A 16,079-nucleotide genomic window follows, 5' to 3' on the forward strand; every position below is an offset into this window, starting at 1 on the left:
CCGCCCAGCCCCTCCCACATCCTGCAAACCAAGCAAGGCTGTCACAGCAGTGTGCACCTCAGCGCTCCGCCCAGCCCCTCCCACATCCTGCAAACCAAGCAAGGCTGTCACAGCAGTGTGCACCTCAGAGCTCCGCCCAGGTGAGGCTGGACGTCATGGATGTTTATACAGCCCGAGTGAAGCAAGTCGATCTGCCACACATTTCAAGTCTCCACTGGACCCTATAGCAGCAGCTAGAATTTTATCTTCGCCAAGAGTGTAGATCTCACACCGAGAATGTCAACGACAAAGCGTTCGAAATTTTTAAACCACAGCAGGTTCTATAGAAACAGATTATGTTAATATTAAGGTTCAATCTGTCTTTTATTTAGATTTAATGGCTTACATGCAAGAGAGCGCCGTGCTTTCTCTTGCACTGTTTGTAGGACAGACAGAACAAAGTGTGCTCCAGAATGAAATGCAATCTCGACTTGATAAGAGGCAGCCACCGATGCACGTCCAAACATAGTGTAAGTGATTTTGTGATGCCCAGTTTAATTACATGGCAGTTGACACACTTAATTTGAATGGAAGGAGAAAGTGCTGTTCAGTCAGCACCAGCCAGTTAGGATTCTCCTGACAAGCACAAAGCAAGCTTATCTTATTTATATATAAACATCTTTAAGTTTGCTAGTTTGTCACAAAAAAAAACCCAGCAGCAATGTAAATACATAACAAAATGTATAACAATCTATTAATTACGTTTCTTTCAGTATTTCTTTAATATTGAAATTGTAACACCAATCAATGTATCGGTTCATCTGCTAGCGTACAATAAATAAATCACAAATATCGATCAATAAACAGGTACTCCGACGGGCTGCGTTACCACCATTAAAATATTCTCGACATGAGCTACCCAAAATGTACTGTTGTTTCCTTATGCATTTCAAAATCCGTTACTGCTGCTTGAGTGTTTAACAGTTATCAGTTGAGTAACGCCCATTTCTGTTTCGCATCCGATACAAAGTTTTGTACAACAAACGGAATCTATAGTTTTGTAAATGCTCGGGCATTACAGGGTTAAATGTAGAAAAGGTCCATTCTTCAGCTCCATAGTCACTGCAAACACATGAAGAACGATAAGGGGTTTGCACACGGGATCGATGCAGGTTGATAGAAACTCAGCCCTGCTTCTGTTTGTGTGGGTTGCTGTCTCACCAGGATATACCCGTGTAAAAGAGGGACTGGTCCAAATCACAGACTCACTAAACAGGGTCTGTTTAAAACAGGGCTGGCCAAAACTGGCCCTTCCACTCCTGGTCTGTGTCCCAAATTGTTTAACTGAAGTAGTTCGTTATCTCATCATACCTGTTGAGCCTGGAGTGGATCAGCCCTCCAGGACTGTCACTGGACACCCAAAAGGGTTGGATAGGGGAGCGGCGCCCAGAGAGCTCATTAGAGGGTTAAACTTGAGTTACCTGCTTCCTGCGTCCTCGCCCTGCTCTCAGCCCTCTCCCCAGGACCCACCTCGCCCCCCTCCAGAGAAGGATGAGCGCTGCCCCGCCGAAGAAGACAGCGAGGGAGGAGAGGAGGAAGGGGAGCCAGAGACGCCTCCCCGCGTGGAAGCAGCGCGGGTCTTCGATGGGGAGGACCCGAGTGTCCATCTCCCCCTGCCCGCTTCACCAAACCCCCATCTCACCAGAGCAAACAAAGTGTGTGTGTCTGTGTGTGCCTGTGTGTGTCTGTGTCTCTGAGTCTGTTTTGTGTCTGTGCGTCTGTGTGTATCTCTGTGCGTGTCTGTGTGTCTCTCTGCGTCCGAGTGTCTCAGTCTGTCTCTGTGTGTGTCTGTGTCTCTGTGTGTATCTGTGTGTCGGTGCGTCTGAGTGTCTCAGTCTGTGTGTGTGTGTCTCTGTGGTTCAATAGAGTGTTTGTGGTTCTGTTGTGCCGAGTGTAACTGATAGTAACTGATATGTGTCGTTAGTTATGTGCGAGACTGATTGTGATAGGAAATGCTGTATGTGTCAGTTTAAATGGGATAGCAGCAGACTAGCGTTATACAGAGTGTGTCGTTGTGCATGAGTTAGATGGTTAGTACAGGATGTTTGGTTCAGTGGGATATTGATAGGAATACAGTGCTGTATATACGGTTATGTGTAAATGCGCATGTTCTCTATGTACACGGGTGCCAGTGTGATAGTAACTATACTCTGTGTGTGTTTACTGATGCAATAGGCAGTGTGGGTGGCTGGGTCTATGTTTGCTGTGCATTTGTCGCCCAGTCCCATTGTGACATCACAACCTACGAGCTCAGCATTCCGTCTGCCGGTTCCGTGCTCTGTGATGTCATCAAAGTAACCGTGACAAGGCAGCGCTCAGGGGCAACACTGGAATACACAGTACGTTTTTGAAAAAAGAAAAGAAAAACAGGTAACAGGGTTTAGTATACAATTTATTATACTCAATGATGGTACAATGCATAGCTTAACTAACGGGGAGATTATATATATATATATATATATATATATATATATATATATATACACACACACACACTATATGACACAAAGTACAAATCATTTCTATGAAACAATACACTATATATCTTTTAGTTACATGTGTGATGTACAGTACAGTAAATTACAAAGAAGCTGCTCTACAGACAACAGGACCCGGTCAGTCTTTCAGTAAGTGAGCCGCTCCGAGCAGCTCGGTGACAGAACGCGCTTCACAGCGGCTCAGTCCCGCTCCCTCCTGAGCAGCTCAGAGCTGCAGGGCAGATTTCATCACCCGAGAGAGCGGAAACATTCTCGCTCCGAGACGCTGAACGCAGCCTTTGCCTTGATAAAGACCAGCCAGCCTGGTCTATTCATTCATTACTTTCATGTTAAAAATCAACTCATTTAATTGCTTTTGGAGGGCAATGTTTTTTTTTTTCATTGTATGTAAAGCTCACGGCTAAACAGCATTGAACACTATTGTATATATATACACTATACTGTATATATATACACACACACACACGGTGCTCCCCCTTTATAAGACAGCCCTTTATACTGGTTATAAGGCGGTACGGTCATGGCTCCCATTTGCCCCATAATGGCATTACACAAATAGCTCCCGACTACAGCGTTACAAAGGGGGAGCACTGTATGTGTGTATATATATATATATATATATATATATATATATATATACATATACACACACACACACACACACACGCATATATACATATATACACATACCATAGTTTGTTTTTTTTTTTTACTGGAAGAACAAACCAAACACAGAAACAACAAATACACTGATATAGGAACAACTTGTCTGACACACGCCGATCAGCGCAGAAACACATTCTTCCGAGTAAAACATCACTGGGTTTTACCAAAAAAAAAAAAAAAAAAAGGTTCCTTTCCTCAGTGATGCTCAACCCTGGGAGCGCTGCAGGAAACGGCTTCAACTGCATCAAAAAAAAGCCAGCAAACCCGACCGCGCCGTTCTACCAACGCACTGCAGTGGCCTCCGCAGTGTCTCTCAGCGTGTGGGGATGCTCGCAGTGTCTCTCAGCGTGTGGGGATGCTCGCAGTGTCTCTCAGCGTGTGGGGATGCTCGCAGTGTCTCTCAGCGTGTGGGGATGCTCGCAGTGTCTCTCAGCGTGTGGGGATGCTATAGGGGTGCTCGCAGTGTCTCTCAGTGTGTGGGGATGCTATAGGGGTGCTCGCAGTGTCTCTCAGTGTGTGGGGATGCTATAGGGGTGCTCGCAGTGTCTCTCAGTGTGTGGGGATGCTATGAGGATGCTCTCAGTGTCTCTCAGTGTGTGGGGATGCTATGGGGGTGCTCGCAGTGTCTCTCAGTGTGTGGGGATGCTATGGGGGTGCTCGCAGTGTCTCTCAGTGTGTGAGGATGCTATAGGGGTGCTCGCAGTGTCTCTCAGTGTGTGGGGATGCTATGGGGGTGCTCGCAGTGTCTCTCAGTGTGTGGGGATGCTATGGGGGTGCTCTCACTCTCTCAGTGTGTGCTGGTGTCGGAGGGGCACAGCCCCAGCCCCTGCTCCGGTCCGGATGGCTGCTCCGTGTTTTCCACATGTCCGTTGTGCAGGTGTCCGTACTCGAAGCGGAGCCGTAGCTCCCCGACCTTCGACCTTGGCAGGATGTCGGGGATCCACTCGATGATGAATGGGGTCGGCTCCTTCTGGTCCGGAGCCGTGTTCCCTGCGGACAAATAACCCCAAAATCAATGAAAATAAAGAAATCGACCACATGTTATTTCTTATGCAATTATCTTGATGTTTTCTCTCTCTTCATTGTTTAATGAGAGCGAACTGTAGACAGACAGACAGACAGAAAAAGGAGATGGATGGATAGCGATAGAGGGATAGAGATAGAGATCGATGGAGAGATAGAGATATGGATAGAAATAGATGATAGAAAGAGATAGATAGGAAATGTATGTAACATTTGAAATACAATTTAATAGAATATGAATAGAAATACTAAATCAGGTCTGTTTTCACTGAACGTCTCTGATGGTTATAAACAGTAAACAAATATTTGCAATGATTGGATTATTTATCCTTAATTATTTCCATCCCTGTGTGACTTATTAAACTCATTGTGAAGCCAGCAATGGAAGCTGATATGCGACGGGAGTCTTGAATCCGTCGCTGGCCAGTCTCTGGCCCGTCCGGTCACTCACCCACGCGGAGGAAGGTCTTCAGCTCCAGCGGTCGGATTGCTGGCTGCCGGTCCGAGCGGCCGGACACCGCATCCCCAACGGGCTCCATTCGGACCGGCGGACATCGGAACAGCTCGAAGGAGCCGTCACTATTCTTCACGAAGCTCTGAGTCACCTCCAGTGGTACCTACATGGGAGAGAGTTGAGAGGAGAGTAGAGAGAGAGGAAAGAGGAGAGGGGAGAGAGGAGAGGGGAGAGAGGAAAGAGGAAACAGGAGAGCAGGGTGAGATGGGAGAGGAGAGATGGCAGAGGGGAGAGAGGAGTGAGAGGAGAGGGGGAGAGGTGTGAGGGGAGAGGAGAGGAGTGAGGAGAGAGGATAGGAGTGAGGGGAGAGAGGAGTGAGGAGAGGAGTGAGGGGAGAGGGGAGAGAGGAGTGAGAGGAGTGGGGGAGAGGAGTGAGAAGTGAGAGGAGAGGGGAGAGAGGAGAGAGGAGTGGGGGAGAGAGGAGAGGGGGGAGAAGGGAGAGGAGAGGAGAGAGCGGAGAAGTGAGAGGAGAGGGAGGAGAAGTGAGAGGAGAGAGGAAAGGAGTGAGAGGAGAGGGGAGACAGAGGAGTGGGGAGAGGAGTGAGGGGCGAGGAGGGAGAGGAGTGAGGGGAGAGGGGAGGAGTGAGGGGAGAGAGGTCAGTATGTGATGTGCATACAGGAGTGAAGAGTACTAACCAGTAGGGTAATCAGATGAATTACAGTAGAGTTGTTTAGAATAGGGTGTAAACGCCTGACCATTTTCATGACTATATAAATGCTGGCGCTGGTGTGACACTCACCTCCGGCGTGTCGAAGATCTGCTTCACCTGCAGGATGTTGTGGACGTGCCAGCTGTACTTGGAGAAGCTTCCCAGGGGAAGGGCGTCCCTCCTGACGAACGCTGTCAACAAACAAACAAATAAGAAATGGACAAAACAAAACAAAACAAAAGAAAGCACCGCCCCTTTATAAAGGTTCACCATGTTTTTATTGCACGGCAGTTTAGCAGTCCCCTCATGCTTCTCCCACAGTTATACGATGCGTTTACCGTAGTTTACCCTGGTGTGCCATTTTATCAATATGCTTTGCTATGCCTTGCAGTTCTTTACAATGCTTACCTGTGCTTCACTGTGCTTAATTACACTGTGCTGTGCTTTCACTGTGCTTAATTACACTGTACTGTGCTTTCACTGTGTGTATTACACTGTGCTGTGCTTTCACTGTGTTTATTACACTGTGCTGTGCTTTCCCTGTGTTTATTACACTGTGCCGTGGTTTCACTGCAGGAAAACTTTTATAAGGTGACCAAACCGACACAGAAACACTAGTTTGTTTGTAATCAGTCCTGGCACGGTGTACCTGTGGTGGAGTTGGGGTTGGGGTTAGGGTTTGGGTTTGGGTTTGTTTGTAATCAGTCCTGGCACGGTGTACCTGTGGTGGAGTTGGGGAGTCTCTTTTTGTTTCCAGCGGAAATCCTTTGCTGCAGCGCTTCGAAGAAACTCTGCGGGATGTGGAACACCAGGGGCTCCGGCTTGCCTGGAAACAGAGACAAATCCACGCGGGAATACAGATCCACGCGGGAATACAGATCCACGCGGGAATACAGATCCACGTGGGAATTCTGCAGTTTCCACTCCCCCACCAACCCATCCCGCTTTTCTCATGGTAATGCAACCACAGTGTACCCTGGTTTGTCATGGTTTTCAATATGCTTTACCAGACCTCTCTGTGCTTTACAATGCTTCCCTATGCTTTACCATGCCTCTCTGTGCTTTACAATGCTTCCCTATGCTTTACCAGACCTCTCTGTGCTTTACAATGCTTCCCTATGCTTTACCAGACCTCTCTGTGCTTTACAATGCTTCCCTATGCTTTACCAGACCTCTCTGTGCTTTACAATGCTTCCCTATGCTTTACCACACCTCTCTGTGCTTTACAATGCTTCCCTATGCTTTACCAGACCTCTCTGTGCTTTACAATGCTTCCCTATGCTTTACCAGACCTCTCTGTGCTTTACAATGCTTCCCTATGCTTTACCATGCCTCTCTGTGCTTTACAATGCTTCCCTATGCTTTACCAGACCTCTCTGTGCTTTACAATGCTTCCCTATGCTTTACCAGACCTCTCTGTGCTTTACAATGCTTCCCTATGCTTTACCAGACCTCTCTGTGCTTTACAATGCTTCCCTATGCTTTACCAGACCTCTCTGTGCTTTACAATGCTTCCCTATGCTTTACCAGACCTCTCTGTGCTTTACAATGCTTCCCTATGCTTTACCAGACCTCTCTGTGCTTTACAATGCTTCCTTATGCTTTAAAAGACCTCTCTGTCAGCGCCAGAGCATTGTAAAGCACAATCAGGTGAGTGTCGCTGGTGTCGATCAGGCTGATTTAGCATTCAAAGTGAAACCAGTAAAGAAATAGTTGCTGGGGTTTGTGTGGCTCGCTGTTCTCCACAGAGTCTAAGAAAAGCAGCGACCCACACAAACCCAGGGAGCTGTTTCTTCACTCGTATCACTCTGAATGGGTAAATCAGCCCGATCGACACCAAAGACCCTCACCTGTGGAGAGCTTGATCAGAACAAACAATCGAATAATCGGTTTGTGCAGCACTGACTACAACACTGTGGATGAGACTACATATTATTATTATTATTGTTATTATTAGTATTTACTGATTTGTCAGACGTCTTTATCCCAGGCGACTCACAGGTGTTCCAGGGCACTACAGGGTTACAATGCAAGCTTCATATTCAAATACAGTGTAGTTTACAGTCAGTGCAAATAATAATAATACTACTAGAATTCAATATGAACTAGGATGCAACAAGTTAGGATTACAACAAGTTATATCTGCAATCACATACCATGTGTGCAACATGTGAGTGTTTGGAAAAGACTGTTGGAAAAAAAGACTTATTTTTTTAAACCAGCTTCCGGAGAACTTCAGGACCGCTCCGTCTCTCACTGCCTTCCGTTCCGCCACCTCCGAGACCCCCGTTTACTCTGCACTTGTAGATCTCCTGATCCGCCCCTCCTGCTCTGCACTGGACTCGTCTGACCTCAGCACCACGTTACTGGATCCTCAGCTGATGCACTATCCTTGCACTATTGCACTGCTAACATGTCACTGTAGATATAACTTGCTGTGATCCTAACTGGCTGCATCCTAGTTCATATTGTATTCTAGTAGTGTTATTATTATTTGCACTGACTGTAAACTACACTGTGTTTAAATATGAAGCTTGCATTGTAACCCTGTACTGCCCTGTAACACCTGTAAGTCACCTTGGATAAAGGCATCTGCCAAATAAATATGATAAATTGCCAGTAAATTGTATATGAAATGAACCCAGATCCCCTCAGCCCTCCTCCTCACCATCGAACTGGAAGTGCATGGTCTGGTGGATTCGCTCCGTCACGCTGGCCAGCCATTGGTGGAAAGACAGGGTCACATGGGCTTCGTCTACCGGAACATTACTTCCTGTGACAGGCAGAAATGAAATACAGGGATGCATATTCAATACAGTGATGAGAATAAGACTCCCATTGCAGAGCAGCGTGAGGCAGTCCAGGTTTAACATTCATTCCGGAAGAAAAATACAAACTGTACTCACTCAGATTATACAGAAATCCTGGTTTGTGCAGTGCAGTACAGTGCAGTGCAGTACAGTGCAGTACAATATAGGTTTAAGGTAGGCATGCAATATCAGTGATATTCTAAGAACATATTAAAGTACTTAAGAAAATGTACCCCAGTTCAGACCATCAGCTCTCGTCTGGTTCCTATTATTATTATTATTATTATTCATTTCTTAGCAGACGCCCTTATCCAGGGCGACTTACAATTGTTACAAGATATCACATTATACATTATTTCACATTATACAGATATCACATTATTTTCACATACAATTACCCATTTATACAGTTGGGTTTTTACTGGAGCAATCTAGGTAAAGTACCTTGCTCAAGGGTACAACAGCAGTGTCCCCCACTGGGGATTGAACCCACAACCCTCCGGTCAAGAGTCCAGAGCCCTAACCACTACTCCACACTGCTGGTTCCTAGCAGCTGATTGATCTCAAAACTTTGTCAAGTCGGGTCTTAAAGGATCCCAGTGATTCAGCATCAACAACATGGCTAGGTAACCCTTGGTAGCCCTTAGTAACTCATTCTATGGCCTCGCCACTCTCTGTGTGAAGCAGTGTCTCCTTCCCTCTGAGTGTGACTAGCATTAGGAGGCTGTGTGGTCCAGTGGTTAAAGAAAAGGGCTTGTAACCAGGAGGTCCCCGGTTCAAATCCCACCTCAGCCACTGACTCATTGTGTGACCCTGAGCAAGTCACTTAACCTCCTTGTGCTCCGTCTTTCGGGTGAGACGTAGTTGTAAGTGACTCTGCAGCTGATGCATAGTTCACACACCCTAGTCTCTGTAAGTCGCCTTGGATAAAGGCGTCTGCTAAATAAACAAATAAAAAAAAGTAATGTCTGGATGGCCTCACCTGCTCGCTTGAGTGCAGAGGAAACGACCTGTTTCCTGGGTGCAGGTCTCCTCAAGCCAGCGCTCCCCCCGTCTCTCACTGTGATCAGAGGGATGCTCACTGCGGGGGGCACAAACGCACAGGCATGTCTGGTGGTCCGGTGATTAAAGAAAAGGGGCTTGTTACCCCAGGAGGCTCAAATCCCGACTCAAGCGAGGTCCTATCGGAAGTGACTCTGCAGCAGCAGCAGTTGTTGATGAAGCATAGCTCACTCTACTAGTCTCTAAGTCGCTAAATGACTAATTAATAATGAGAGCCCAGCATGCAGGGAGCTGAGCTTCTGAAGGTTACAAATATCCGCACACTGGCTGCAGTGCATCATTCACAGCTCACTGACTCAATACAATGTCTGCTCCCCAGTTTAGCAGTAACACTGAACATGAAGCTTCAAATCAGCCTGCGCAGCTCAGTTCAGATTCTGTTTAGTTTCCTAAATGTTTAAAATTTGGTATTAAAACACGTTGACAGCTATGGCCAAACGTTTTGCATCACCTAGATTTTTAGGATTGAAGAAAAAAACAAACAACAACAATATGAATATAATTTATATCTTATATTTAACATCATGTAATCAAAGAAACTACAAAATCGCAAAAAGTCTACCGGAAGCCGTAATAGTATTTTTTTGTTAAGCATATGGGGAAAACTACAAAGCGGTGTGTAATTCAAGATATTAACGTAACGTTATTCAGCAGGTTTCATTCGACTTTATGAAGCAAAATGAGTTCATTCTATAGGGAGAAGCAATGCTTTTTGGCCACAGCTGTAGACTTTAACGTATGTGAACCGATACAAAAAAAAAAACAAAGCCATTATGACAAGCCCTGTATTAGAGTGCAGTTACACCCCCTCACCTGCTGTGGCGCCTTCTCCCTTGATCTTCTTGGATTTTGCTGGTACGCAGGGCTCACTATGAGGAGAGGCAGCAGAGGGGTAGAGCAGGAGAGACTCAGGGTTTATCGGCAGACCTACAAAAAATGACATTGCCCTCCTTGTATAAGGTTAAGGCGTCCCTTCACAGCGGGCTCACTTCAGTTTCTAAAGACAGATATTTAAAAACTGAAGCCCTGTATGATGATCACTCTCCCCCTCCCGTCCCCCTCCCCTCCCAACCCCATCCTCACCGTCGGCGTCACCGTTAATAAACCCGCTGAACTCCTGCTGCAGCTTGTGGTCGCTGGCGAAGGCGCACAGGCAGGCGTAGAAGTGGACGCACCTCCGCCCCGCTGTTCCTCCCTCCTCCCCTCTCCTCGGACCAGCCGCCCCCCCTCGTGCAGCCTGCTGGCAGGAGCACTGGAACCTCATCTCCGGGGGGCCCCGCGACCCCTCCCGGCCCCTCCCGCGCTCGCTAAAGGAGGCATGCAGGTAGCCCAGCGGGTGCAGCTCGCTGGCCTTGCATTTCACCACCATGATGCTCCTGGTGATCCGCTGCACCAGGGGGCCGGACGACTCCGTGGCCAGCTGCCAGATCGCCTGCTTCGCCTCCTGGGAGGCCTGAAGGGAGCCCAGCACGGAGCTCTTGAGAGTCAGCGGCGAGGCTTCCAGCCGGCATTCCGTGGCCAGCTTCACGTGGAGGCAGGGGCTCTCCGGCGCCGCCCCGGTGGTGGTGGTGGCTGCCCGGCAGCAGGCGGGGACGTAGCAGCGGCCAGAGCTGACCTGGGTGAGCAGGGCCCCTCCCCCGGGGGTCCTGATCTCAGCTTCATCCACCCCTAGCTCCACGAAGCCCCTGTAATCCGGGCCGCGGTCCCGCTGGCGCACGGAGTAGAGGCGCGGCGAGGAGGAGGAGGAGGAGCCCGGGTCCGAGCCTGTCACAACCCTCACGGCCTCCGCGCTCGGCTGGGGCTGCTGCTGCTGGCGTCGGTTGCTGCTGCTGCGCCCGGCCCCATCGCGGAATACCGCCCCGCACCTGAGAGGACAGAAAAGGGCTCACGAGAACATTGTTTTTTGGTTTTTTTTGCCCAATTATTTTTACACCTGATTTCCCCCCCCCCCCAATTTAGACATCGTATTTGTTTCTTCACTGGTTTATAGACATCGTATTATTTTATTTTTTTTGGGGGGGGGTTGTTTATTTAACCAAGAGATTTACGCATTGAGACCGAGGCCTCGTTTACAAGGGGGTCCTGGAAAACAATAAAGGACAAATACTATACAAGCAACACAATAAAAATGTGTAGTTAAAACTTAAGTCAGCAGCATACAGATATCAGAACAGAGTGAGGAGTAAAGCATTGGCAGGAGGTTCTAAGTAATGGTTTATAGACAGTGTACTGGTCTCGCTGGTTTATCGACAGTGTATTGGTCTCGCTGGTTTATAGACAGTGTATTGGTCTCCTCGCTGGTTTATAGACAGTGTATTGGTCTCCTCGCTCACCTCTGGTTCTTGCAGCTCAGCCCCCGGGTCCCGTTGTAAACGCCACACTGGGGGCACTTCCGGATCCCGCGCAGGGTGGGCTTGCCCAGGTTCGACAGGAAGGGGGGGGTCTTGGTGCGATCCCGCTGGCTCAGGGAGGGGGTGCTGGGTGCTGTCGTTGGGGTCACTGCTACTGCTGCTGCTGCCGCAGGGCTGCCCTCCATCGTGTACCCCTGCGTGGAGAGAGAGAGAGAGAGAAAGCAGGGAGGAGAGACAGCGAGAGAGGGAGAGACAGAGAGGGGAGAGAGAGAGCGAGAGAGGGAGAGTGAGGGGAAAGTGAAACAAAGAAGGGGAGAGAGGGAGAGACAGAGAGAGGGAGAGAAAAACAAAGGGGAGAGAGGGAGGGGGAGAGAGAGAGAGAGGCTACTGGGTGACTGAACTGGGAGAAGTCAAGACAGAGATGTACTTTCTCCAACACTACAATAAATACACCCAAAGAACATATTCTTTAAAAAAAATTCTCTCCCGCAATTCCCAAACCTGACCAGTCCACAGAGTGGCAATCCTACTAGGTGAAGGACACACAGCCCCCACTGGCTGCCCAGTATGTGTGTCTGAGCACTATGCACAGGGGCACTGAAGGAGGGGGGGAGGGGGGGGGGGGGGGGGTATCGTTTCTTTATTTAACAGCGTTCGCTTTATCATTCCTACCAATACCTCTATATTTAATTAGACCTTTCCATGTATTAACTTTTATTGATGTTCCTTATAATATTGTACTTTGTAAACGCCTTGGCAATACCACCAATGTTGTCATGCCGATAAAGCACCTTTGAATGACAGACAGAGAAAGAAAGAGAGAGAGAGAGAGAGAGAGAGAGGCACAATTGTTTTGTGTTTTTTGTCGTATTTGAATGATTTGTCTCTTTTTGCCATTGATTTTAGTTAATAAATAATTGCAGCGCTTGGTAATAGGTAGTTGCTCTGTGCATATAAACGCGTATTTCATGTTTGATGATGTCGCGGAGTGAAATTATTTACAGGTGCAGTTATATTTGACCTGAAAATTATTTTTTACATTGTCAATGACCCCCTCTTTGGGGAAAAATAAAGAAATAATATATATACATATATATATATATATATTTTTTTAAAGTGGTGTTTAAATGTGCCCCGTATTTTACACCGTATGTTGTTAAACACTATGTGTGTATATATAATATATCTATATATATATATAAGTTTTTAATGTACACATAAGTAACACGTTTACTGCACCGAGTTTACTTTTTTTTCCAGAGCTAGATATTTTGTCCGAAACGTCCTGAAATAAACTTTGTGCACCTTCGCTATAACTAAACTTTTTATTTTGTATTTGTAATATTCTAGACTGCATGGCATTTAATAATATTTATATGAAAATACTTATTTTCTCTATCTCTCTACATTTCTAGACAGCACTCGGCTTATTGCATATAGTTGACATCCTAATAATAATAACAATAATGATAATAATGTTCCCATTAACATAACTTAGCCCCGTACTACTGCTGTTATTCATATATATATACACTACATTTAATTGCTAAAACTGGGTAAATAATCTTAAACGAAGTGATGCAATTTCCTTTTTCTTCAAGCTTGGAGACAGGACTGCTAGACCCTCCTGCCAGAAAACACCACAGCTCGGTTTCGCTGAGATTCTTGTTCCTGATCTACAGCACAGTTGACCGGTTTTTTGGGAAATGCACTTCTGCAGTAAACACTACCGATTTGAACACCGGCGGTGCTGTGAAAGGACTGCGCTTGGCGTCGAATCTACCTGGAGGTTTAACCCCTTCCGCTCCCGTCTCTGTTTGGCTGGCTTTGTCTCAGACTCCAACGACGCCGCTCCCTCAGGTTCGTCGCCATTCCTTCTTACAAACGGCGGTCGGCGTTGCGGCTGTAACGAGGCACGGGGTTGGTCGGCGGCTGGCCATGTGACAAGGCAAAGGGGCGGGGATGGATGAGAGGGGCGCGGTGTGTGCTGGGAGTTGTAGTGTTGTTAACATTCAGCGACAGCTGTGCTTAAAAAACCCACGTTGGTATTTAAAGCTAGTTGAAAATGTATGTTTGCAGTACAGTACACTAAGAGAAATGTTTCGCAGCAAGAGTGCATTGTGTTGCACGAAGTACTTGGATAAGTAATAATGATGCGGTATTTGTACTACAAAGTTACTGTGTCGAAAATACCGAGCGCTTTTTACCTCAATGAATTACGATATTAGTTCAAAGAATTGTATTTGAAAAGTTGCAACACGGTAGCCGAACTACGCAACAACACACAAGCTAATTTGTACGCCAGATTTACATTTTTATTAAAAAAAAAAAAACAGTACCACACATTTTTTTTTCCAAATAAAATGGCAATCATAAATAAATAATACAAGTTTAATACGTAGCTGCTTCTGCTCCTTGATCTACTTCGAGCCCTGCTGTGTTCACTCAACCTGCCCTGAGAATGCTTTACTACCCATTCTCCGTACCGAGACCTGAATGAACCTGCTTGCAGAGGGAGGGGAGGGCAGTCACTGGAACAGCACAGTGCTTTACTACCCCTTCTCCACACTGAGACCTGAATGAACCTGCTTGCAGAGGGAGGGGAGTCACGGGAACAGCGCAATGGCAGTCAGAACATGGCACACCATCCTAGAATCTTATTCGCTGTCCATCCCTGGTGTCTCCCCTGCTCTGGTTTGGTGCAGAAATAGCCAGTCCCACAGAGTTCAATTTGAAAAACCAAACGCTGGATTTAGTAGTTTCACCAGTATCCCCATTACCTGCCAAATTCCACAGCAGCAAGCTTTCTCAATCCACACTGCAGACATTCACAAAGGCTTCCAGTTAAAATGTTTGTCATTTTTTTTCTCCTGTTATTACGAATTATTCATTTAGCAGACACTTTTATCCAAAGCGACTTAGAGACTAGAGAGTGAACTATGCATCACAACTGCTGCTGCTGCAGAGTTACTTACAACAGGACCTCATCCAAAGAACAGAGCACAAGGAGGTGAAGTGACTTGCTCAGGGTCACACACAGCAAGTCAGTGACTGAACCAGGATTTGGACCCGGAACCTCCTGGAAACAAGATATTATCTTTAACCAGCGAGCGTCCCACGTGATTGCACAGGAGGTCCTGTAAAGCAGACACCATCACCGCAGGCATGAGTGTTAACATCAGTTGTCTCTGTTTCATTTGAGGTGTGAAATGTCTGGAAGCGAAGAGGAACACATTACATTCTGAGGTGTGGTACAGATAGTCAATACTGTGTGCGGCTGCCTGACTGCTTTAAAAATAATTTTTTATATATATATATATATATATATATATATATATATATATATATATATAAAATCCCTGCAATTAAGCAGGAGTGTTGAGTAGTGGTCAGGGCTCTGGACTCTTGACCGGAGGGTCGTGGGTTCAATCCCAGGTGGGGGACACTGCTGCTGTACCCTTGAGCAAGGTTACCTAGATTGCTCCAGTAAAAACCCAACTGTATAAAGAGGTAATTGTATGTAAAAATAATGTGATATCTTGTAACAATTGTAAGTTGCCTTGGATAAGGGCATCTGCTGAGAAATTAACAATTAACTCTTTTCAATTGCTGTAAATGGACCTGTTTACAACACTGATGGGTCTAATTTAATATTATTTGTTTATTTATCAGACACCGTTATCCAAGGCGACTTACAGAGACTAGGGTGTGTGAACTATGCATCAGCTGCAGAGTCACTTACAACTACGTCTCACCCGAAAGACGGAGCACAAGGAGGTTAAGTGACTTGCTCAGGGTCACACAATGAGTCAGTGGCTGAGGTGGGATTTGAACCGGGGAATAGCGGTTTATGGCAGTGATATTCTGTAATGTGATACTTTATAACTGCAAGTCACCCTGGCTAAGGGCATCTGCTAAGAAATAAATAAGAAACTGTTATTAGGGCTGTGGCACCAGCAATTTTGATTGAAACCAGACCTGGTTCCTTTAAGAAACTCTGTGATGCAATTAATTACCGTTTTCAATCTGTATATTTAAATAAAAAAAAAATTAAAAAACCCACCCCATAATTATTTTTTTAAATGCAAAGCATTAACTTGAAGTCAATAATTAATGTGTATGATCAGCTCACCATTAAGGTTAAAGTTGAATCCATGAGATCACAAGCAGCCGAGGTTCGCTCTTCCACTCCTGGTCTTTGTTCCAACCCTGTTCTAAATTGTTTAACTGAACCAATTACACCTCGATCCAGACCCTGAAGTAGTTCATTATCACATTGTACCTGTTACACCTGGAGTGGATCGGCTCACCAGGACTGTGTTTGGACGCCCCTGACCTAGACTGACAGAAGAGCTCTGTCCAAAATACAAGAACGAAACCAATAGAACCAAAATTATTACAGTTACAATATATATATATATATATATATATATATATTTCACAATAATAAATGAAGCATCTGCCAA

The 16,079-nt window shown here is 46.2% G+C and overlaps 1 protein-coding gene across 1 annotated transcript; it reads right to left on the reverse strand.

The window, feature by feature from the left end:
• Nucleotides 1–3,632: 3,632 nt before the first annotated feature.
• LOC117966088 (uncharacterized protein C2orf42-like) lies at nt 3,633–13,599 on the reverse strand. Its single transcript, XM_059013668.1, has 10 exons — nt 13,397–13,599; nt 11,596–11,807; nt 10,346–11,127; nt 10,076–10,189; nt 9,183–9,281; nt 8,059–8,163; nt 6,112–6,216; nt 5,481–5,581; nt 4,678–4,843; nt 3,633–4,193 (listed from the first exon to the last, which is right to left on the reverse strand). Exons 2-10 carry the CDS (start codon nt 11,796–11,798, stop codon nt 3,991–3,993), a joined length of 1,878 nt encoding a protein of 625 aa, XP_058869651.1. The 5' UTR covers nt 11,799–11,807; nt 13,397–13,599; the 3' UTR covers nt 3,633–3,990.
• Between the last annotated feature and the right edge of the window lie 2,480 nt (nt 13,600–16,079).

The sequence above is a fragment of the Acipenser ruthenus genome, chromosome 46, assembly GCF_902713425.1.
Source record: "Acipenser ruthenus chromosome 46, fAciRut3.2 maternal haplotype, whole genome shotgun sequence".
In the NCBI taxonomy this organism is placed as follows: Eukaryota; Metazoa; Chordata; class Actinopteri; order Acipenseriformes; family Acipenseridae; genus Acipenser; species Acipenser ruthenus.

What these genes read in the sequence shown, in the direction of transcription:
- LOC117966088 (XM_059013668.1), bottom strand. Translation starts at nt 11,798, where the DNA reads ATGGAGGGCAGCCCTGCGGCAGCAGCAGCAGTAGCAGTGACCCCAACG. An exon ending in CATGCACTTCCAGTTCGATG is followed by an intron (nt 6,217 to 8,058) that starts GTGAGGAGGAGG and finishes CTCTGTTTCCAG; the next exon opens with GCAAGCCGGAGCCCCTGGTG. An exon ending in ACTCCCCAACTCCACCACAG is followed by an intron (nt 5,582 to 6,111) that starts GTACACCGTGCC and finishes GTTTGTTGACAG; the next exon opens with CGTTCGTCAGGAGGGACGCC.